This window comes from Ctenopharyngodon idella, chromosome 13 (genome assembly GCF_019924925.1).
Source record: "Ctenopharyngodon idella isolate HZGC_01 chromosome 13, HZGC01, whole genome shotgun sequence".
Lineage (NCBI taxonomy): Eukaryota > Metazoa > Chordata > Actinopteri > Cypriniformes > Xenocyprididae > Ctenopharyngodon > Ctenopharyngodon idella.
The window spans coordinates 20,852,831-20,871,815 of NC_067232.1; the positions used below are offsets into that span (position 1 = coordinate 20,852,831).

At 36.5% G+C, this 18,985-nt stretch overlaps 1 protein-coding gene across 8 annotated transcripts in view; it reads left to right on the plus strand.

Moving 5' to 3' along the window:
- Positions 1-18,985, plus strand: part of thada (THADA armadillo repeat containing) — a 109,596-nt gene that overhangs the window by 51,221 nt on the left and 39,390 nt on the right. For all 8 annotated transcript variants that reach the window (XR_007933163.1, XM_051916611.1, XM_051916612.1 and 5 more), the window contains 2 exons: positions 115-204; positions 3,267-3,398. Coding sequence is in view for 7 of the 8 variants with exons in the window: in XM_051916611.1 (XP_051772571.1) it covers positions 115-204; positions 3,267-3,398 (222 nt within the window). In the remaining variant the exon portion in view is untranslated. The remainder of the gene's footprint in view (positions 1-114; positions 205-3,266; positions 3,399-18,985) is intronic.

Below are 18,985 nucleotides of genomic sequence, written 5' to 3' on the forward strand. Positions count from 1 at the left end.
GCCAAACGTAAAAACTTCTTGTAGTCAGAGTAATGTCATTCAATTGTCATTTCTCATCTGATTGTGTAATCCTACACATACTGTCACTTTAATCTCTCTCTCTTCTCTTAACAGGATGACCGGCCGAGAGTTTTTCACTCGTTTTCCTGCCCTCTATCCTTTCCTTCTTAGTCAGCTACAGGAAGCTGCAGCCTCTGTGAACAGGTGAGAATGTCCCAACAAAAGGCCCCCTATATCATCACAGGATCCTGCAATGTGTGTGCGATTTGTGTCGGATGTTGTTAAAGAGTTGAATGATCCCAGCGTTCGCTAAATGGACACAGTTCTTCTCACCCTTCTTTAATTTCTCTGAGGCCCTTATTTAAGATCGTTTAAGTGCCTCATCAAGCCTCTTTAGACCTATTAAGCATTCTTGACCACACTGATGGACAGATTCCTAGCTGAGATGCCTCAGATAAGTAAACCGCATGTGGGAGTATCAGCCATGTTGGATCCAGGCACTGGACTCTGCACTGTGAGAACATGTTAGTCTCTTATCTCCCTCATTTAATTTCTCCACAGACTGATGAGCTGCTCTTCCAAATAGCACTTACATTGTGCAAGAGGCCCTTGAGCCAATATTATCTTAATATGTATCAAATTATTTTAATGCGTTTTCAGTCTGGCGTTCTCTCCTTTTAGCTAAGAGAGTGGTCTGACTCTTTCCCACGGCCTAGTCTTTGTGTCCCGCTTGCCAAGCCAGTCAGACTCTGCAATGCTCGTATTTTATACCGCCAGTAAATCATTTCGCATATAAATAAGGGTAGAGAGAAGTGCGAAAAGGTTTAAAAATCATCAGCGTCCTTGCGCCACCCACCTTTACCAAATATGAAAGGAGCATCATGGGATATCTAGGGGGGAGTATGCCATTTAATGTGATTGAGAAGTTTTTCCTATTGAAGTTCACTCCAGAATGTTTCTTTTATCTGGAAAGCAGGCTGTAAAAAGCATGTGGGATCGCTGGAATACGGTTCATCGACCTCCTTGCAATTTGTAATCTGGTTTGCGATATGAAGATTTCATGAGCATGGACGAAATCATGATGAATGATTTGTCTCAGCTTGAGGGGTTTATAACAATTTTAAACATTTAACATGGGAAATGAGTGCCGAGAGGGTTCGATTGGACATGCACCAGATATGAAATGAGATGAAAAGACCGGGGCAAGTGGAGCCAAGACTGAACTCCAACTAACTCGCTTTGCTAATCTCACATTTTCTTCCAGTCTTATCACCTCTTCACCCTGGCTGCACTTTTTTACTCATTTTAGCATCTTTTTCCATTCCTCTGATTTATTGTATTTCATTGGTTCTTTCTCGCACTCCCCTTTCAGCTTTTTTCATGAATGTGGATGAAGTTTAACACTTCAGTCTCCCTGAGCTTGGTGATGATCTCAAGTTCTTGGCTGTCCCACATTGTGCTTGACTGAAATCAGACTCTAAACGCATTACCCAGGCCCTGATTAGCAAAATAACATTTCCTGCACTCTGGCCCAGGGTCTACAGGCTCCTGGGACCCCTTGGTGGTGAGTTTGGCCATGTTTGATGTAATAATGACAAGCGTATCCACAGCTGGCAGCTGTGCCGTGGAAAGCTCACGGCCTATAGAGAACAGAACAGATTTTGGCCCTTTCAGAGTAATAGAAAGATATGAGTAATTTATATTTGCGTGTTTTTCTGCCTGTTTTTTTGTGTTTGCTCTGGCATAAGTCTTGAGTTTCCACTGGGCTGTCAGAGAAGCACATTGCATGTGCAGAAATGTAGTAAAAGAGAAAGGAAATGAAGGGTTTGTAATGGTGTCCATGTGTACATGTGTTCATCTTGTCATTGTAACACTCTGAGTAGCTGTATGTGTGTGTGGTGGCTGGTCACTAATTCTGAACCCCTCAGCTAATACTACATCTATCCTAGCCCTGTTGACATTAGTAAGTTCATTTAGTTAAGTCAATTCAGTTATAACATTCAGTTAAGTTATTTAGGTTAGTTCAGTTAATATGTGGAGAAAGTTATGTTGGTTAAAGGGGTCATGAGTTGAGAAAACTTTTGACACATAAGAGTTCATTATACTATTAAAATATCAGAACTTTAAACTTCCTTGTTAGTCCAAAAACACCTTTTATTGAAACCAAGCTCAGAAAATGACTCGTTTCGGATTTTGTCACATTATTATATCATAGTGCAATGAAAGACCGCCTCTGCAGAAGAGGATCAACACCTACTTGTACATCATTGCCTCTTAAGCCCCGCCCACCGATTTGCGCATGCCATGTAGTAGTAAATATGAGAGAGATGCAAAAACAGGATTACTCCAGCAACAAAACCATAGAGATGCTTCTGAGTATTCAAAGAGCTTTTGAAGTGCAAATTTGTGTAAAAACAGTCTTTACATTACCATACATGTGATCCTAACATTAAGAAAGCGTGGATGAACTTTATTTTTATCAAAGTTCCAGTCACATCATGTCAGTAAGAAACTTCGTTTGTTTGCTTCATTTTAGATACTCAAATTAGACACAGTATGACTCAGGCTTTTCAGAGAGACTGAAAATAAAAGATGCAGCGTTAACTACATTAGTGTTTTTACCATGTATCACTATTGCTTTGTCTAATGCAGATCGTTTGATATTTACTGAGTATTTATACTGTATCACCACAGTCAAACTGAATAGTTGTGATTTGCTGTTCTTTCCTTTGCTTCGGCATTTATGGGGTTAATGCGTTGGATTATCGGATACGATAATGTGTCATCGATTAAATATGATTAAGAGTGTCATTTTAACGCATTCTTTTCTTGTGATGCTTTGCAAAGTCTGCTCTGGCTGTGTACTTTCATGTGTTTGAGGAGGTGTGGATTTGGGAACCGCTGTGAAGGGAGGTTGGGATCTAATGCTTTCAAAGCTAGCTTGCTATTGCTAACCTCTTTGAAATTGCCTACCCTAACTTTAAGTGATGCTAGTTGAAGTTAGAGACATTATGAAGTCATATACAGGTAAGTTAGTTAATTTAGTAAGTCACCTTGGTTACGTTAGTTGGAAGTTAACTTGTTAGTTAAGGTAGTCAGACACATTTACATTTACTCATTATTTACACATGACTTTATACTTGCACATACGCTTGTATAAGTAAGTAATGCAAATTTGTTACACAAGTCAAGTATTTTAGGCAATGTTTAGGTAAGCAAATGTAACGTATTTCTCTATTTTTTTTATTTTTATTTTTTTTTTTCAGTGATTCAGGGCAGGTGAAACTGCACCCCAGTCTTTTCTTGTTGTTGTTGGTTTTGGGCCGTCTCTACCCATCTCCAATGGATGGCTCATCATCTCCTCTGGGTTTAGCTCCCTTCATGCCTTTAATCATCAGGTAAGTGTAGACATTTGGAACACTTTTACTGTAAATGCAATGCTAGACGAGATGAGCTGCACCAAATGTTTTAGCCCAAAAATAAAATATTGGTTTGAATCAGCTCACTATTTCTCAGCCCTCTGGTGTCACAGGTCCGCTGCCTTTCCATATCCTCTCATCCTTCAATTCAGTGCATCCATTCCTGTAATAGATTTTTTCCTCTGACTCCACATTTTTTCTTCTCTTACCATTTGTAATGCTTTAGACGTGCAACTGCCATTGCTGTTTCCATTCACACATTTTTTTTCATTGTTTAGACAAAGTCAGAAAAATATTTTTGGAACATATTCTACAAGTACCTGTAGTGGCATCCCCCCCGACACACACGCACACACACAGACAGACACAGACACAGAGTGAGGGATAGGTCTCAGTCGTGATCCCAGAGCCAGGAGTAATCATTTCCACTCCCATTTGTGTGTCACAGAACATTGTGTTCCTCCAGCTGGGGAGCAATAGATCTATTCGGATGAAAGAAACAATAGCAGGATGGTGTTTGTTTTGGCTTAAAATAAGGGTGGAGAAGTCTTGCTCCCACTGCTGCTTCTGATAACACAGCTCCTGACTCTGTGTGCTTCACGCATGACTGACCACATTTGAAATCTCATTTAGAACTCTGTATGTTGATTTGCATTTTGCAGTTTCCTCAGAGTTTTTGGGTAAAATGATACAATTACACATAGACTCTCCTCTTTTCAAAAACCTAGTGAGCTGCCTTCAGATGGCATTGTGTGCCTCTCATTTTCCTTCCAAGATGGCAGACGAGTCAAAAGAATGTATTTTATAAATGGTTATAATATATAACATATGATAATTTGTTTATAAAATAGTTCATTTAGCCATAATAATTGATTATATTACCTAATTTGTGTGCATTGTGTATTCTTATGCAAAATAGATTGTGTTGATACCTTAGCGACATGTTAATGGAATACTCTATTTAAAATGATTAAATGATAAAATTATTATTTTTTTTATATATATATATATATATATATATATATATATATATATATATATATATATATTAGGGCTGGGAGTTTAACGCATTAATTAGATGAATTAATTACGGAAAAAAATAATGCGTTAATATTTTTAATGCATTTAACGCACTTGCCCTGCCCCTAGGGTAATCTGACATTTCATACAGTTGACTGATGATGAATATAATGCAGGGCAACATCTCACTGCGTGATATAGCCTATAGAATGCAGTTAGAATAACTGTTGAAAATGGCCGTATTAACGACCTGGAAAAGCATTTTAAAGTGTGAAACCAAGAGTCAGGTGATGTCTATAGGTCACAGACTCGCTCCTGTGATTGCTTACAAGGGATTTAGAATTAAATATTAGCTTTTACACTTTTACATTTGCTTTAAGTTAAAGCGTCCCAATACTTATGCTCACATTAGGCAGAGGGATGAAACTCTAAAAGTGCTGTACTACTTAGTTGGTAAAACATTTTGTGTTGAAACAGTCAATAGTAAAATGTGACATTCTGTACTTCTGCCTCATATTAATCTTTTAATCATATAGATGTCTTGACAACACAGCTAACAGAGCAATTTTGTCTTTACTGCCCCAAGACTTACGGAGGGCACTGTAAATACACATACACACACATACACACGTATATAAACAAACTTTTGTTAGATGCAATTAATAGCAATTAATCGATTTGACAGCACTAATTCAATTATATAAATAACACTGCAGACCTGTTAAAAATAGTGTAGTACTGTGTTGCCTAGAGTTTTACAAAGCATAGTCTCACAGTCTTGACATTTACTATACTGCTTCAATTTGTTTTAAATAACAAACACATAGTCTACACAAGTTCAAGAGTACTAACTTTGCACATATTCTCCTCTGAATATTAAGTATTTTTTCTTAGATTTTCTGCCGACTGCAACCTCAAATCTAACCCATTTGCAAGGCAAGGTTGACTGCTACTCACAATAATGCGCTTGATACATTTGCCTGATAACTTGGAGAAGTCTATGGTTAGCGCCACTTTAGTGGTCAAAGGCTGCACATGCATTTGCTGCAGAAACAGCGGTGGCAAAATACTTACTCTGGTTGAGTACTATCTGTATCTTCACTATCTCCTGTTTACAGTGATGTGATAGTGAAGTTGCTGCAAGCTTAGTCTTAATATTAAATGTTATGATGAACATACAGTAGAAGAGAACTTTATTTTAAACTTATGATCCTGATAGTGTGACCCACTTCAGACCAAAACAATGAGCTCAGCACATTATGTAATAGTCATATGAACATATTCTGTACAGGTGTGTGAATGTGCACAACTGTTGCTGGCTGCTTTTCGTTTTGGTGACCAAAAGACTTGGACTCAAACCTGTTTCCCCTCTGTGACATTATTCTCACCAGTGTTTATGCCAGGAATGTTCTGTCCCCCACTCTCATACTCTGAGGAAGATGTTTGGGGTTCTGCCTTCTTTTTGTTTTAGCACAGAGGTTTATCTGTATTTCTAGTCCTCTGTGCTTTTGTGGGTATTTAAACTAGTGAGAAAGTTTATTTAAACTATATGTTTTATTTGAAACTTGCTTGGTTTTTGTGGCTTATGTGAGAACTGAGCTGTTGTGGCCTGTTTTTGAATCTACATGGGAAATGTAAGGGCTGTTATTAAATGTTTAGTTTAATGAATATTAATATTACATAAATATTGATAATAAGGAATCAAAATAATATGTGCAATTAATTGGCATGCATATATCATACACTAGGATGTGTGTGTGTGTGTGTGTGTGTGTGTGTGTGTGTATATATATATATAACACACTGGTAAGAGGCACATCTGTAATAAGTACAACAATTTTCTCCACTTTATGGATGTAATCTTACATGTGAGACTTTACAAAGATTTTTTGGGATCACTGATATGGTTTAAAAAACTTTAATTCCATTTCATGTAACCAAGTAGAAAAGTAATAACATATCTTCCTTTCACACTGAACACAGTAGGACTGCATGATTTGTCTTGTTGTCCAAAGAGATGGACTTAGCGTTTTTTGCAAAAAAAAAAAAAAAAGCACACATGTATGCAGCAAAACACAGTCAAATTTGTTAAATACCAATGAATTGACTAAAGTGTCATTTTTTTTTTTTTTTTTTTTTAAATTAAGGCATTTCAATAACTGACTAGTAATCTTTTCATTGCCATTAAAGTGAAATTACTGAACCTAAACATAGGAGCCTGGTTTAAAAAAAAATAAATAAATAAATACTCTACACATGTCAGATGGACTTAGAGGTTTTTGCATCTGAACTCTTCAAATATTAAGCTTTTACAACCTAAACTAACCTTGCTTTATCATAAAATCAGATCTGATTTTGACAAAAGTTTTTAAAATATTTATTATGTTTTAGCAACTGCTTCACTGTTCTGAATTGTATCATTTTAAAAAGACTTAATGATATCAGGACACTTGCAACTCTCTGATATTTATGAATTGATTGCTTTAACGGTGTTAAGCATTTATTTAATTGCATTTTTGAAGCTCTAGAACATTGTTTGGGTGTAAGTGCCTGTATAGTATCATAAGTGTGTTTTTGAGCCCCTGTGTGTGCCACAGACATCTGGAGCAGAGCAGAGGTGTGGAGGGGCTGGAGAAAGAATCAGTTCAAGGCCTTGGGGCTGGAACACAGATAATGCAGAACAGAGAGAAGCAGATCAAGCTCACGACTCTAATGCACTCTGAATGATCAACAGCTAGTCCACAGCCACTATAAATAATGGACTCAAACCATATGACTAGATATCAGCAAACATCTCAGCCCTACTGAAACAAATGCAAGACCACATTCATCTTTCCCCCCTTTTCCATTAAACCTTGTCATATCTAGAAATTATGGATGGATTTTCCTAACAATTAAGGAATTACAGGAGGGTCAGACCTCCAGGATGGATGAACAGATTGATAGAAGGATCCAAGTCAACAGAGTTCAGACTTTCTTGGTGCAGGGACGCAAGGGTTAAGAGACTAGAGGATTGGGGTCTGCCTGTTTCTTGTCAGTGGAAGTATGCAGGCGCATTCACTCAAATGAAGCCCACATGTAGATGATGTTAAATATAGCTGGGTTCTGGCTGCCAAGGCCCCCTCCTCTCCCCTAGGCGTGTATTTGTGTGTGTCTGGGTGTCCGGTGTTGATCAGGCCTCTCTTTGCAATAACACAAGGGTTCTCAGCAAAACACTTGAGGAATCTGTGCTGTTAATTATTGTGCTGGTTGACATACGAGGCAACCCATTATTAGTTACCTGAGTAGACTGCGATTCTGTTCCACAATCAGTGCTGAATTCTCCTTTCAGGGTTGTTTTCGTTAAACCCACAGTGTTGTCAGCGTGTTATAAATCATAGAGATGATACATTTGCTGTTCACACTGTGAATTTGTATTGTGCGCCTAAGCCTTGAAAACATTGTCTTTGTGTCAGGGTAGATATGTTGAGCTCCAGTCTATGGAAAATTTGAGAATTTTTTAGCACAACAAGCTGTTTTTTGTTGTCCAAGAATGTAAAAAAACATGGGTGCATTTGAATTATGCTGAATCTTGAACTCAAGGGCTGTAAACTGGGGGTACAGAGTCCTGGGAGTGAATTTCGAGGGGGGGACTGCATCCTATTTTAAACTAGTTAGATTTTTTTGAGAAATGAAAGTGATTTCTATCTTTTATTCACCTAATAGCCTACAAAAGTGATCTGAGTTATGCACAAAAATGTAGTGCAGTAATATGCAGCAGGATATTCATCTATGGTTGGCTGCGCAATGTCAACTTTTGTGATTGGCCATAATTCCTGTGGGTTGCAGCCAATGGACATGCTTCTCTATCAATGTGTGGCCTCACAGAGCCGATCATCAGAGCAAACTACTTAAGCTAAATTAACTGGAATGAACCGAGATTTTGGATGAAAATCTGAACTGAAATCGTTACTTTAACAGATGTGATAACAGAACATTTGGTATGGATAAAGCTGTGTTTCCATATCTGAAGTGATCCAGGTTTAATCAGATTTAATTAAAACCCAATAATGATGTCTGATATGATGTCTAGTCGGATAATTATTTCAATTTTTAGACTGCACATTATATTTTCAATCCACCGTTTAACATTTACAACACTGCATGTATGCTGCGTAAAAACATGGGTTGATCTTCACATTGGTTTGCAGAAAAACAGCAACGGGTTGAATGAAAAGGCAAATTCACTCTCTGACAGTAGATGGCACTTACAGTATGGAACAGCAGAAATAGAATAGCTTCCTCATTAACCTCTGTAGTCTGTACACAATGCAGTTTAATTTAGTTAATTTAATTTAGTTTCATGTTATTATAGATTATATAAGTTTTTATATTTAAATACATCTGAAATACACCCTTCCCAGACTAGAGTTCTACCACTGTTACTATCCATTTGTTAACATTGCCACATGCTAGGTAAACATGGGTTTGCACAATGTCCACGAAAGTGGTGACAGGAAACCCCGCTGCTAAATCTAGGTCATTACACATTTAGGTGGTTAAGCTGTTTTTTGTAACATGATAGATGTTTTTTTTTTTTTTTTTTTTTCCTACTCTTAGGTGCACAAGCTCTGATTAAGATGAACCATGAAGCTTAGTTAGGATTAGCTTCTAACTTGGATTAGCTAGAAACCAACAAACCAAAACCAGCAACCACATTAAATTGAACATAAACCGTATTTTCAACCCATTTTGCTTCCCTAAAGTGACATATTTCCAAGTGAAATTTGATGTTCAATGAGAAAAAAATACATGACTTGGTTTTATCTATCAGGAATGGATTGAATTGTGAAAAGTTGGCATTACATATCAGAATGTAGCCGCACTTGAGTGGTAGTTTGCAGTGGAGAGAGAGTATGAAATTTTGTACCAAGAATCCATTTATATGGACTTCAAATATTTTTATTGATTTTGCGTAATGATTAATTCATTTTGAAAAAAAGAAAAATTTGTCTACTTAACATTATTTGTGCCAAATTCCTGGCCTAGATGACATTAACTGTAAAGCAGTGTTATTTTAGCATTATTTGTTAACTATTATAAATAGTGCCACGTTGAGTTCTCTTTCGCGCTTGAACGGACAAAAACACATACAATTATGTCAAAATTCCTGTTTTGAGTATCCCCTTAAGCACAATCTTACATGAGTTAAAAAGTGTTAAATGAACATAAAGAGTTGGGAGAAAATAGGATGCGTGTCAGATACTCGTCATGTGCGTCAGATCTTAAAAGTAGCAGCAGCCTAAAAAATCTGCTTTAATCATTATACATTCCTTTTTCTTTTTTTTTTTTTTTTCTTTTTTGCGTTCCTGTAGTTTCCTCCGTCCCTCTCCCACAGACCTTAAGAAACAGTGTGAAAACTAACAGTCAGGCTGACTTTAGACGAGGCACAGTAATGTGAGTTCAGTGTTCTGTCATTAATGTTAATCAAAGAACAAAAGACAGAGATAATCACTCACTGGTCTTGACTGAATAACTTTTATAGCTTTAATAAGGATTCATCTATATTAAATGTATAATTTATGCAGTTAAGACTGTGCAGTGTTTAGCTGAACATATACAGAATAATGTATAATGATGGTGAGAAGATAATGACGAAATAGACGTGATCCAGCGCTCTTATCCATTCAAGTGTGCTTTTATTGGGTGTATTATTATAACCTAAAGTAGGACTGGGTCATATATCAAATATTCAAGATATTTTTGCAGTGATCCTCAAATTATAAACACAAACATCATGAATGGTCATGATGATTTTATAGCACTTTTCAGTGACATTTAAGTTTCTTAGGACAGTGTTCCCCTAACCTAATCGTTAAAATAGGGCCCTAAATAAGAAATTAAAACTGCCAGTAGGTGGCGGTAAATGTCTAAATTGGGCCCTATTTTAACGATCTAAGCTATGGTCTAAAGTGCACTTAGGGCATGTCCTTGCTAGTTTAACGACGGGAAAATGGTCGGTGTGCCCGGCGCATGGTCTAAAAGGGTTGTCCCTATTCTCTTAATGAGTAATGGGTGTGTTTTGGGTGTAAGGTGCAATAAACCAATCAGTCTCATCTCCCAGTCCTTTTAAAAGCCAGTTGCATTCGCGCCATGGCAGATTCGCTATTTACATGGTGGAATTTGCAAGCGGAAAAACTGAACGCTTCTCTAGCGAGGAAACGGATCTGCTCGTGCGCGAGGTTAAAGCACGTGAGCAGACCATCTACAGGACAAGCCGGATTCCACCAAAGCATTTTTATCTTTATGCACACAATAATAATCTTTTACATTGTAATCCTTTTATTTTTAACATTTGGCATGTTTGTGTGTTGCTGCGCGTCCCTGTGTGTGTAATAAGCAGAGTGTATGCGTGTTGTGCACCCACCTATAGGCACATATTACTAACACGCTCATTAAATAACAAAAATAATTATATTGCGCCATTGATTTATGATTTGAATCATTGGTTTACCCGATTGATTTGATTGATTCTGAACTACATCGGTCTGCGGCAAGGCAGGTGTGTTAAATGCATTAATAATTTTACTGTGTTATTTTAACTAATTAATCAAATTAACGTGTTAAATTGACAGCTGTGGTTTTTATCCACAAGGAATTGATTGGATTGTGAAAAGTAGGCGCAATGTATCAGAATGTAGTCGCATTGAGAGAGGATGAAATTTTGAAATTTCCTTTTTTTTTTTTTTTTTGAGCTTCTTTCTGGGAACCAAGATGGTGGCTGGGGGCATAAAGGCTGAAGGCCAAGTTTGCAAAATCTTGACACATATACCAATTCTTCTTTTTTCTTCCTTTCAAATATTTTTATAGATTTTTTTTTTGTGTAACACATAAAGATAAATCCATTTTTGAAAAAAAAAAAAAAAAAAGTGTCTATAGCTTGCATGGCTGTAAAGGAAATATCATGCTGTAGCTGGCATGTCTGCTCTTGGGGAAATGCCGAACAAGGGTTGAGGGCCTGCTTAAGTGTGTCAAATAACCTTGACTGAAAGTCTGTCAGCCACAGGCATGTCCAAAACATATGTAAGTGGTTGGCTGGAAATTGCTTAGATCTGTAGTAGATTGTGCCTGGCACATATGGTTGAGGAGTGCACCAGATCCAGATTGTCACACCACTGGTCATCCAAGATGGAAATTTCCAAATTGTGTTCCCAAGAGGGATTTGGTGGGGTCTACATTTAAGGATCTAATTAGGTTATAAATTACTGAAAGTATTTTTTTATTTATTTATTTTTTTTTTTTTATGCTGTACATGTGGCTGTTGGGTAGTAGATTGGGCTGAAAAAGATGAGAACCCCATCCTAGTATAGATTAAGACTGCCATTGAATGACCAAATGCAAGATCAAAACTGGATGGAGAGAACAGGTAATTGTTAAGAGTGGGCAAATGGAAAATTTTTGTATGTACTCAGTGGTCATGCCATTGGTTGATCCAATGTCAAACTGATTGTGATGCTCAAACAAACCAAGCAATGTTTTTATAGCATCACAGAGCCACAGTGTTTACAGTTTATGGTGGAATCTACCTACAAATAACGTAATAGTTGTCTTGCATATGATTCACTGGAAAAAGAAGGGCTGTCCTGAATCCTTGTTTATAAAGCCAACACTTCCCACACAATTGTGTAATGTACTAATGATTTTTTTTTTTTTTTTTTTTTTTTTTTAATTCAAGGAACTTACTTAGTTATGACCAGTCTTAAAGACTAAAAAAAATTAGATGACTAACTTGCAATACTTATGCAACCAGCCACTGTTGGTCAGTCTCAGGCAGAGATGACTTATCTTCTCACAGGAGGAGCTCCAGCAGACCGATAATTCGGATGTTTTGTGCCAGGTACAAGACACGAGGTCAGTGAATTTAGCTAACAGCTTAGCATTTCTGTCAGTCAAAGAAGCACAGTGTGTTTCCAGTGCAAGCATGCGTTTATCTAGTACATTAGCATTGGGTTCCTAGAAGCATTCTTTTGGATGTGGTCTATCTTTATCTCTAACATGTAGCTTATATTTGTTTGAAGGCTACTATGTTGATGTGTCTGCTAGTGTCATCTCCACTGTTAGCTTTGGTACTCTGCTGCTACTTTTAGTTCCTTGTTTAGATGATGCTCGCAAAGGCAATTTGTCCACTTAGGTACAAAAACAGAAACAAGTGTCTATGTTATCTACTCAATAAAGATGTCTTTTTCATGCCTCCTTTTTCAAATTATTTTTTTATATTAATAATATTTAATTATATTATTTTTAATTATTGTCATATATTTTATTGCATTGACTATGACTATAAGCCATTGGCAAGATTTTAAAGATTTAAAGATTTTAAATTTTTAAGGCTGTACAGTAGCCTAAAACAATGTCTAAATGACTATTTGGCTGTTTGCTGACATTATTTTTGCCACTTGTGTGGTCTAGGTGACGGCATCTGAAAAGCAGTGTTATTTTAGTATTATTTAAATACTAGTATTTATTACTATTTTTGAGTTGTCTTTCGTTAGTTTGAGTTTAATTTTAATTTTAGTAATTGTTTGTGCTTTTGTCACTTTTATTAGTTTTTTTTATTGTTGTTTTTATTATTTTTAATTAGCTTAAATTTATTTTTATTTCATTTTTAGTACTCCAGCTTAAACTTGTGTTTTTTTAAAAGGATTAGTTCACTTCTGAATGAAAATTTCCTGATAATTTACCCCCCCCCCCCCCATGTCATCCAAGATGTTCATGTCTTTCTTTCTTCAGTCTAAAAGAAATTAAGGTTTTTGAGGAAAACATTCCAGGATACTTCTCCGTATAGTGGACTTCAGTAGGGTTCTCTGGGTGGAAGGTCCAAATTGCAGTTTCAATGCAGCTTCAAAGGGCTCTACGTGATCCCAGATGAGGAATAAGGGTCTTATCTAGTGAAACGATCAGTCATTTTCTAAAAAAAAACATTTATTTACTTTTTAACCACAAATGCTCATCTTGCACTAGCTCTGTGATCCGCACGCATGACATAATCACATTACAGAGGTCATAGACGTAGGCGGAAGTACCGATCCAGTGTCTACAAAGCCAACGTGCAGAGACTAAGCCAAACGCCCTTTACAATAAAAAGGCAAAACAATGATATCGGATGATTTTGAAGTTAGAGGAGAAAACTAGATGAAGTTTTTCACCCTACTGCGGTACTTCCGCCTACGTCACACCTGACCTTTCAACGTAATGCGTGGCACATCGCAGAGCAGTGCAAGACAAGCATTTGTGGTTAAAAAGTATATACATTTTTATTTATTTATTTATTTATTTTTAAAAAATGACCGATCATTTCGCTAGACAAAGACACTTATTCCTTTGAAGCTGCATTGAAACTGCAATTTGGACCTTCCACCCGGTAAACCCCACTGAAGTCCACTATATGGAGAAGAATCCTGGAATGTTTTCTTCAAAAATCTCAATTTCTTTTCGACTGAAGAAAGAAAGACATGAACATCTTGGATGACATGGGGGTGAGTACATTATCAGGAAATATTCATTCAGAAGTGAACTAATCATTTAAGTTAATTGCCAAGGAAACATTTCTAGTTTTCAGATTTTGATTTTTCATATATTTATATTTTATTTTATTTCAGTTTTAATCACCGAAAACAATATTTAATTGCTTTAGTTTCTCTCAACATTTAGTCCAGTTCTTTCTTACAATCAACTCAAGCTGACATTCAGATGTTCCTTAATCCAATCAACAACTGATAGATAAAACAATTCCCCTTCATACATTTTTCTCTTTCAATAATCTGTTTCATTAAGATGTGCGTCACAAGAAGGAAGATCTGTCACTACTCCCGTTACATTGCAACTTTAAAGAAAAGATTTTTAATTCATGTGGACTTTAAAACTTGTTTTAGGTGGAGCAACTTGCATCTCAGAAAAAAGCAACTGTGTTTATACACTGATGTGCTTTCTGGAGCGTGTGATGGAACTGCATGTACTCTTTCTCATTTCATTTCTCCAGTGCGCCTCAAGAGCCAGACGAACTTGAATAAACAAGTTGTGTTATGGCGCTCTTGCCAGGTGCTGTCCAACACGGTCTCGGCCTGTTGTTTTCAAGCCAGACTAAGATTAGGTTTGTTTGGTGCTTGCAGACTGCCGAGTCATACTCGGGGAAACTGTACCACCATGCCTAATAAGAGCCAGATGGCCTTTGAGCCGAAATGGCGGGTCGAGACTGAGAAAGCCCCCTGGAGATGACTTGCCTCAGACTGCTATGTTTCTAAAATTACACCCTTCCAAACTGTCATTTCCTCTCCAAAGACTTTTAATGGGACAAATTAGCACTGATAGTTAACATATGAGGCCAGAAAGGGGGAACAGTACAGAGGCGGTCGTTAGATCGAAATATGTGTCTGAGATGCTTATGCTCTATGTATTTCAGTATGTTTATTTCAGTTCTTTATTTAAATTAAAGGAATATTTAAACAAACCTGTATGACCATGTTGATAATCCACTGGCCACAGGGTCCCCACGGGTCCTTAAAAAGTCTTAAATTCAGTTTGATCAAATTTAAGGCCATTAAAATTCTAAATTATCTTAAATGTTAAGAGGTCTTAAATTTGGGGATGGAAAAGCAATAATCGCGATATGGCGTTATGAGATTATTAACCTTCAAAAGGCAATGATTTAAATAAATGTTAGTGCTGCACATTCAACATCCAAATGCAGTGCTGTTGAGCATCATAAAGATTCGCTGTTTCAGAGCAGTGTGCAATCAATAAATACTGTGCATTTTTGCCAAGCGATTGCTTATGATCCACTGTTTATGAAATATGATAATGTTTGCTTTATGGTTTTTATATTGTAATATGTTGTAAATAGTTGTTTTATCTGGCTCATCTGAATGAGTAGCTGGAAGTAGTAAAGCAAAGACATTTCAAAATAAGAGTCCTGGTGTATTTTGGACTTGTTTATAATTAAAAGTCCCGCATTATGCATATAATCTTTTATTTTTTTGGTAATAGTAACAATAATAAACTGTATCTGGATGTTAAACTCTTGTATTTTCTCTCTGGGCTGCCCCATCATAGGAAGGAAAACTAAGAATATTATTTAATGCATTCAGTATAAGGATTTAACTAGTATCAACACAATACATTCACCCCCCGGTTTCACAGACAAGGCTTAAGCGTAGTCTCAGGCTTAAATAGATTTTTGAGCTGTTTTAACTGAAAGCACTGATATGTCTTAAAATATGTCAGTACCATTGTTTTTTCTCAAGATTCACACCAGTAAAGTTTTTTTTTTTTTTTTTTTTTGTTTTTTTGTTTTTCCCCAAGGCATGTTTATAAAAGCTACTTAAATGTCCTAATTGAACTAAGGCCTAATCCTGGCTTAATCTAAACCCTGTCTGTGAAACCGGGCTTTATTATTATTATTTCCCTTCTTTAATCACATTGTCAGCGAAATCCAACTCTAAATTGTACGTATTGATATACTGCATAAATTAGTTTCAGTACACATGTACATGACTTATTTTGAGATTGTATGGGTTTGCTCAGTATGTTGTGCAGTACAGTTTTTTTTTTTTGTTTTTTTTTTTGTATGTTTGTTTGTTTGTTTTGATACTTCAATGGTGTATTTGCTTCCAATAAAAAATGTACATTATTCAGGTTTGGAATGACATCAGGTTGAGTTAATGATTTTTTTGGTGAAATATTACTTTCATTTGTAAAAGAAAAGGTGAACACAACAGGTTAGGCTGGTTTTGTTTTGTTTTGTGTGTATCGTATATTTGCAGCCACAAATGAGTCTGTGCTTCCGTCATGTGACAAGCCGTGTCTGTGGATTGTTGTCCTGCTGTGACTGCTGAAGGCAACATGTATGTCATGGGGGTTAATGTGGATGTCTGTATGATGGTGCAATTTAAACCCAGCAGGTGAAGATTCACATGTCTGGCTGTCTGTTGCTGGCGTCTCCTGCTTTCTCACTGTCCTGTTTAGAGAGTGTAGTGTACAGTACACATAACAGTGGTCAGTAGAGCTGATCATCAGACAGTTACTTGTGACGTGCCCTACTGTCTCTTCCTGTATTATCATGTGCCATGTGTATGTAACCTGTTAAGTGCACTGGTTAGCTTCATTAGGCAAGACATCTCCGTGGGTCATGCCCATTTGTGGCTCTTTGTGCATGGTCACGGCCTAAAATGAATGTGATGAATGACCTACACCCACTTGTGTTAGCCAGAGTTTACTTAGTTTTTTAAGGCATAGTTCATTCAAAAGTGAAAATTATGTCATGTTAGCAAGAGTTTAAGAAGTTACTTAAGGCATAGTTCACTCAAAAATGAAAATTCTATAATTTTCACTCCCTCATTTTCCCCCCATACTATGGAAATTAATTGGCACCTATAGTAGTTGGTTTCCAACATTTTTCAAATTATCATCTTTTGTTTTCTGCAGAAGAAATACAGAATATAGAAATATGAAATGATGGAAAAATGAAATGATACTTTTAATTTTGAAACTAAAAACACCAGTGCGTGGCAGCAAATCATTGCCTTAATGAGTTGAATCATTCAAATGATTCATTAAAAACGTCGTTGAGTCATTCACTCGACAGATTTGTTAAAAATGCAGATTCATTCAGTAACTAAACATTACTATGTTGCTCAGATATGAGCAGTGGCTCTGCTGTGGATTTGTTTGGAATTATTTTCTTTGGCAAAATAGAGCAAAAACAGACAATGTCCTGAGTCAGCATTTCAAAGCTCTAAATATTATCCAGTTTTAATTTTATTTTTAATGTGATTTGTTAAACTGTAAATTTAAAGATGTAGGAAAACTAACATTTTGTAGCAAACACTTTTATTTAAAATTTGTAGGAAACACTTTTATTTAAAAAGACCACTATAACTAGAAGATGGTGGCAGAGGAAATATATGTCACAGAGTCTCATGAAAAACAAAACCTTATCTTCAAATTATAACTGAATTACACAGAAAAGAAAGTAAATAGCATTTTTAAAATCACTGAAGCTGTCGGTCAGTTCAGTATGATACAACAACAACGATATAGAAGAACAATGGTACATTTAATAGTAGAATATTTTAATTTTTCCTATTAAAAATTAGGTTTAAAATTTAAAAATTACGTTGTTGCATTTTTACGTCAGGTAATCAAAAGTTCCACACACACTTGCGGTCTTCACGCCCACTTAAACACTTGGACCAAAAGAACGGAAATACAGGACATACGTCATGTAGTGGTCAAATGCAAAGACAGCAACTGTTGGTATTGGGACAGGCCCATTGGCACTATGGTTACAGGTGCTCTTCACAACTGTTTCAAGAATCAAAGAGGTGCTTGACTATTCAAGGCAGTATGAATGTTGTCAATGTGACACCCATGTGTATAAGCAGGTTACACAAGTGCACAATATCGCATAGTCAAGTGTTTTACCTCGTCTCTTTCCTGGGAACAGTAGTTATATGCAACTTAATGTTTCATTTGTTATGACATGGGTTTCATTAGCCTCCCCAGAAGTTGTTATTGTACAGATTAACATGTCCCTTTCAGAATCCATATGTTATTTATGGTTTGAGGTCAGTAATGGCAGTGAGCTCTGTTCTCTAACTGCGGTTAGGTCTGGGAGAGAATGCAAAACACGAACTCATACCTCCATGCTCGCTTCAATCTGCTGTCAGCAGATCCCAATCACAGCTCTCCAAGTCTAGCTTTAGTTTATTTGTTGTTTCTATCTGTTCATCTGTTGAACATCCATTCATTTATCTACAGACATCCATTCATTTATCTACATCGTTGTTCTTTTTGTCTTTTTCCTGCCCCCTTCTTTTTGATGGATGGATATTTTCTATTTCTTGTCTCTGGAGCTTCTTGGGGGAGTTTCCAGAACTTTGGAGAGGCTTTTTAGATTTAGTGCTTGTAAAGCAGTCATCTTAGTCGTCAAGGGGCTGCTCTGAAAATGAATTCACCAAGTCTCCAACCCCCCACTTTACTACCAGTCCAAAAGAGTTCAGTAAACCTTCCAGGAATCTATTAAATTACATTTTTACATACAAATATACTGTAGTACCATTAACCCCCGGTTTCACAGACAAGGCTTAAGCAGACTAAAATGCATTATTGAGCTGTTTTAACTGAAAACAACTTGCACTGACATGTCAGTGACATTGTTTTTCTCAAGATACACACCAGTAATGTTTTTTCTAAGGTACATTTATAAAAACTATTTAAATGTCCTAATTGAACTAATTACACAGTGCTGGGATATCCAGTGAGAAACATTGTACCATTTAACTAAAAAAAAAAAGGCCTAATCCTGGCTTAATCTAAGCCCTGTCTGTGAAACTAAACGGGCCTAAAAGTTTGGACACACTTGAATGAATTTGTATTTCTGATTTTAAAATCCTTCTGATATAAAGAAATTTAAATGTTTGATGTTAGTTTAGTAAACAGCTATACATTTTGCCTATGTATCAATTTATTTGCAAAACAAAAACTTTCAGTACAGTTCAAACATTTTTGGT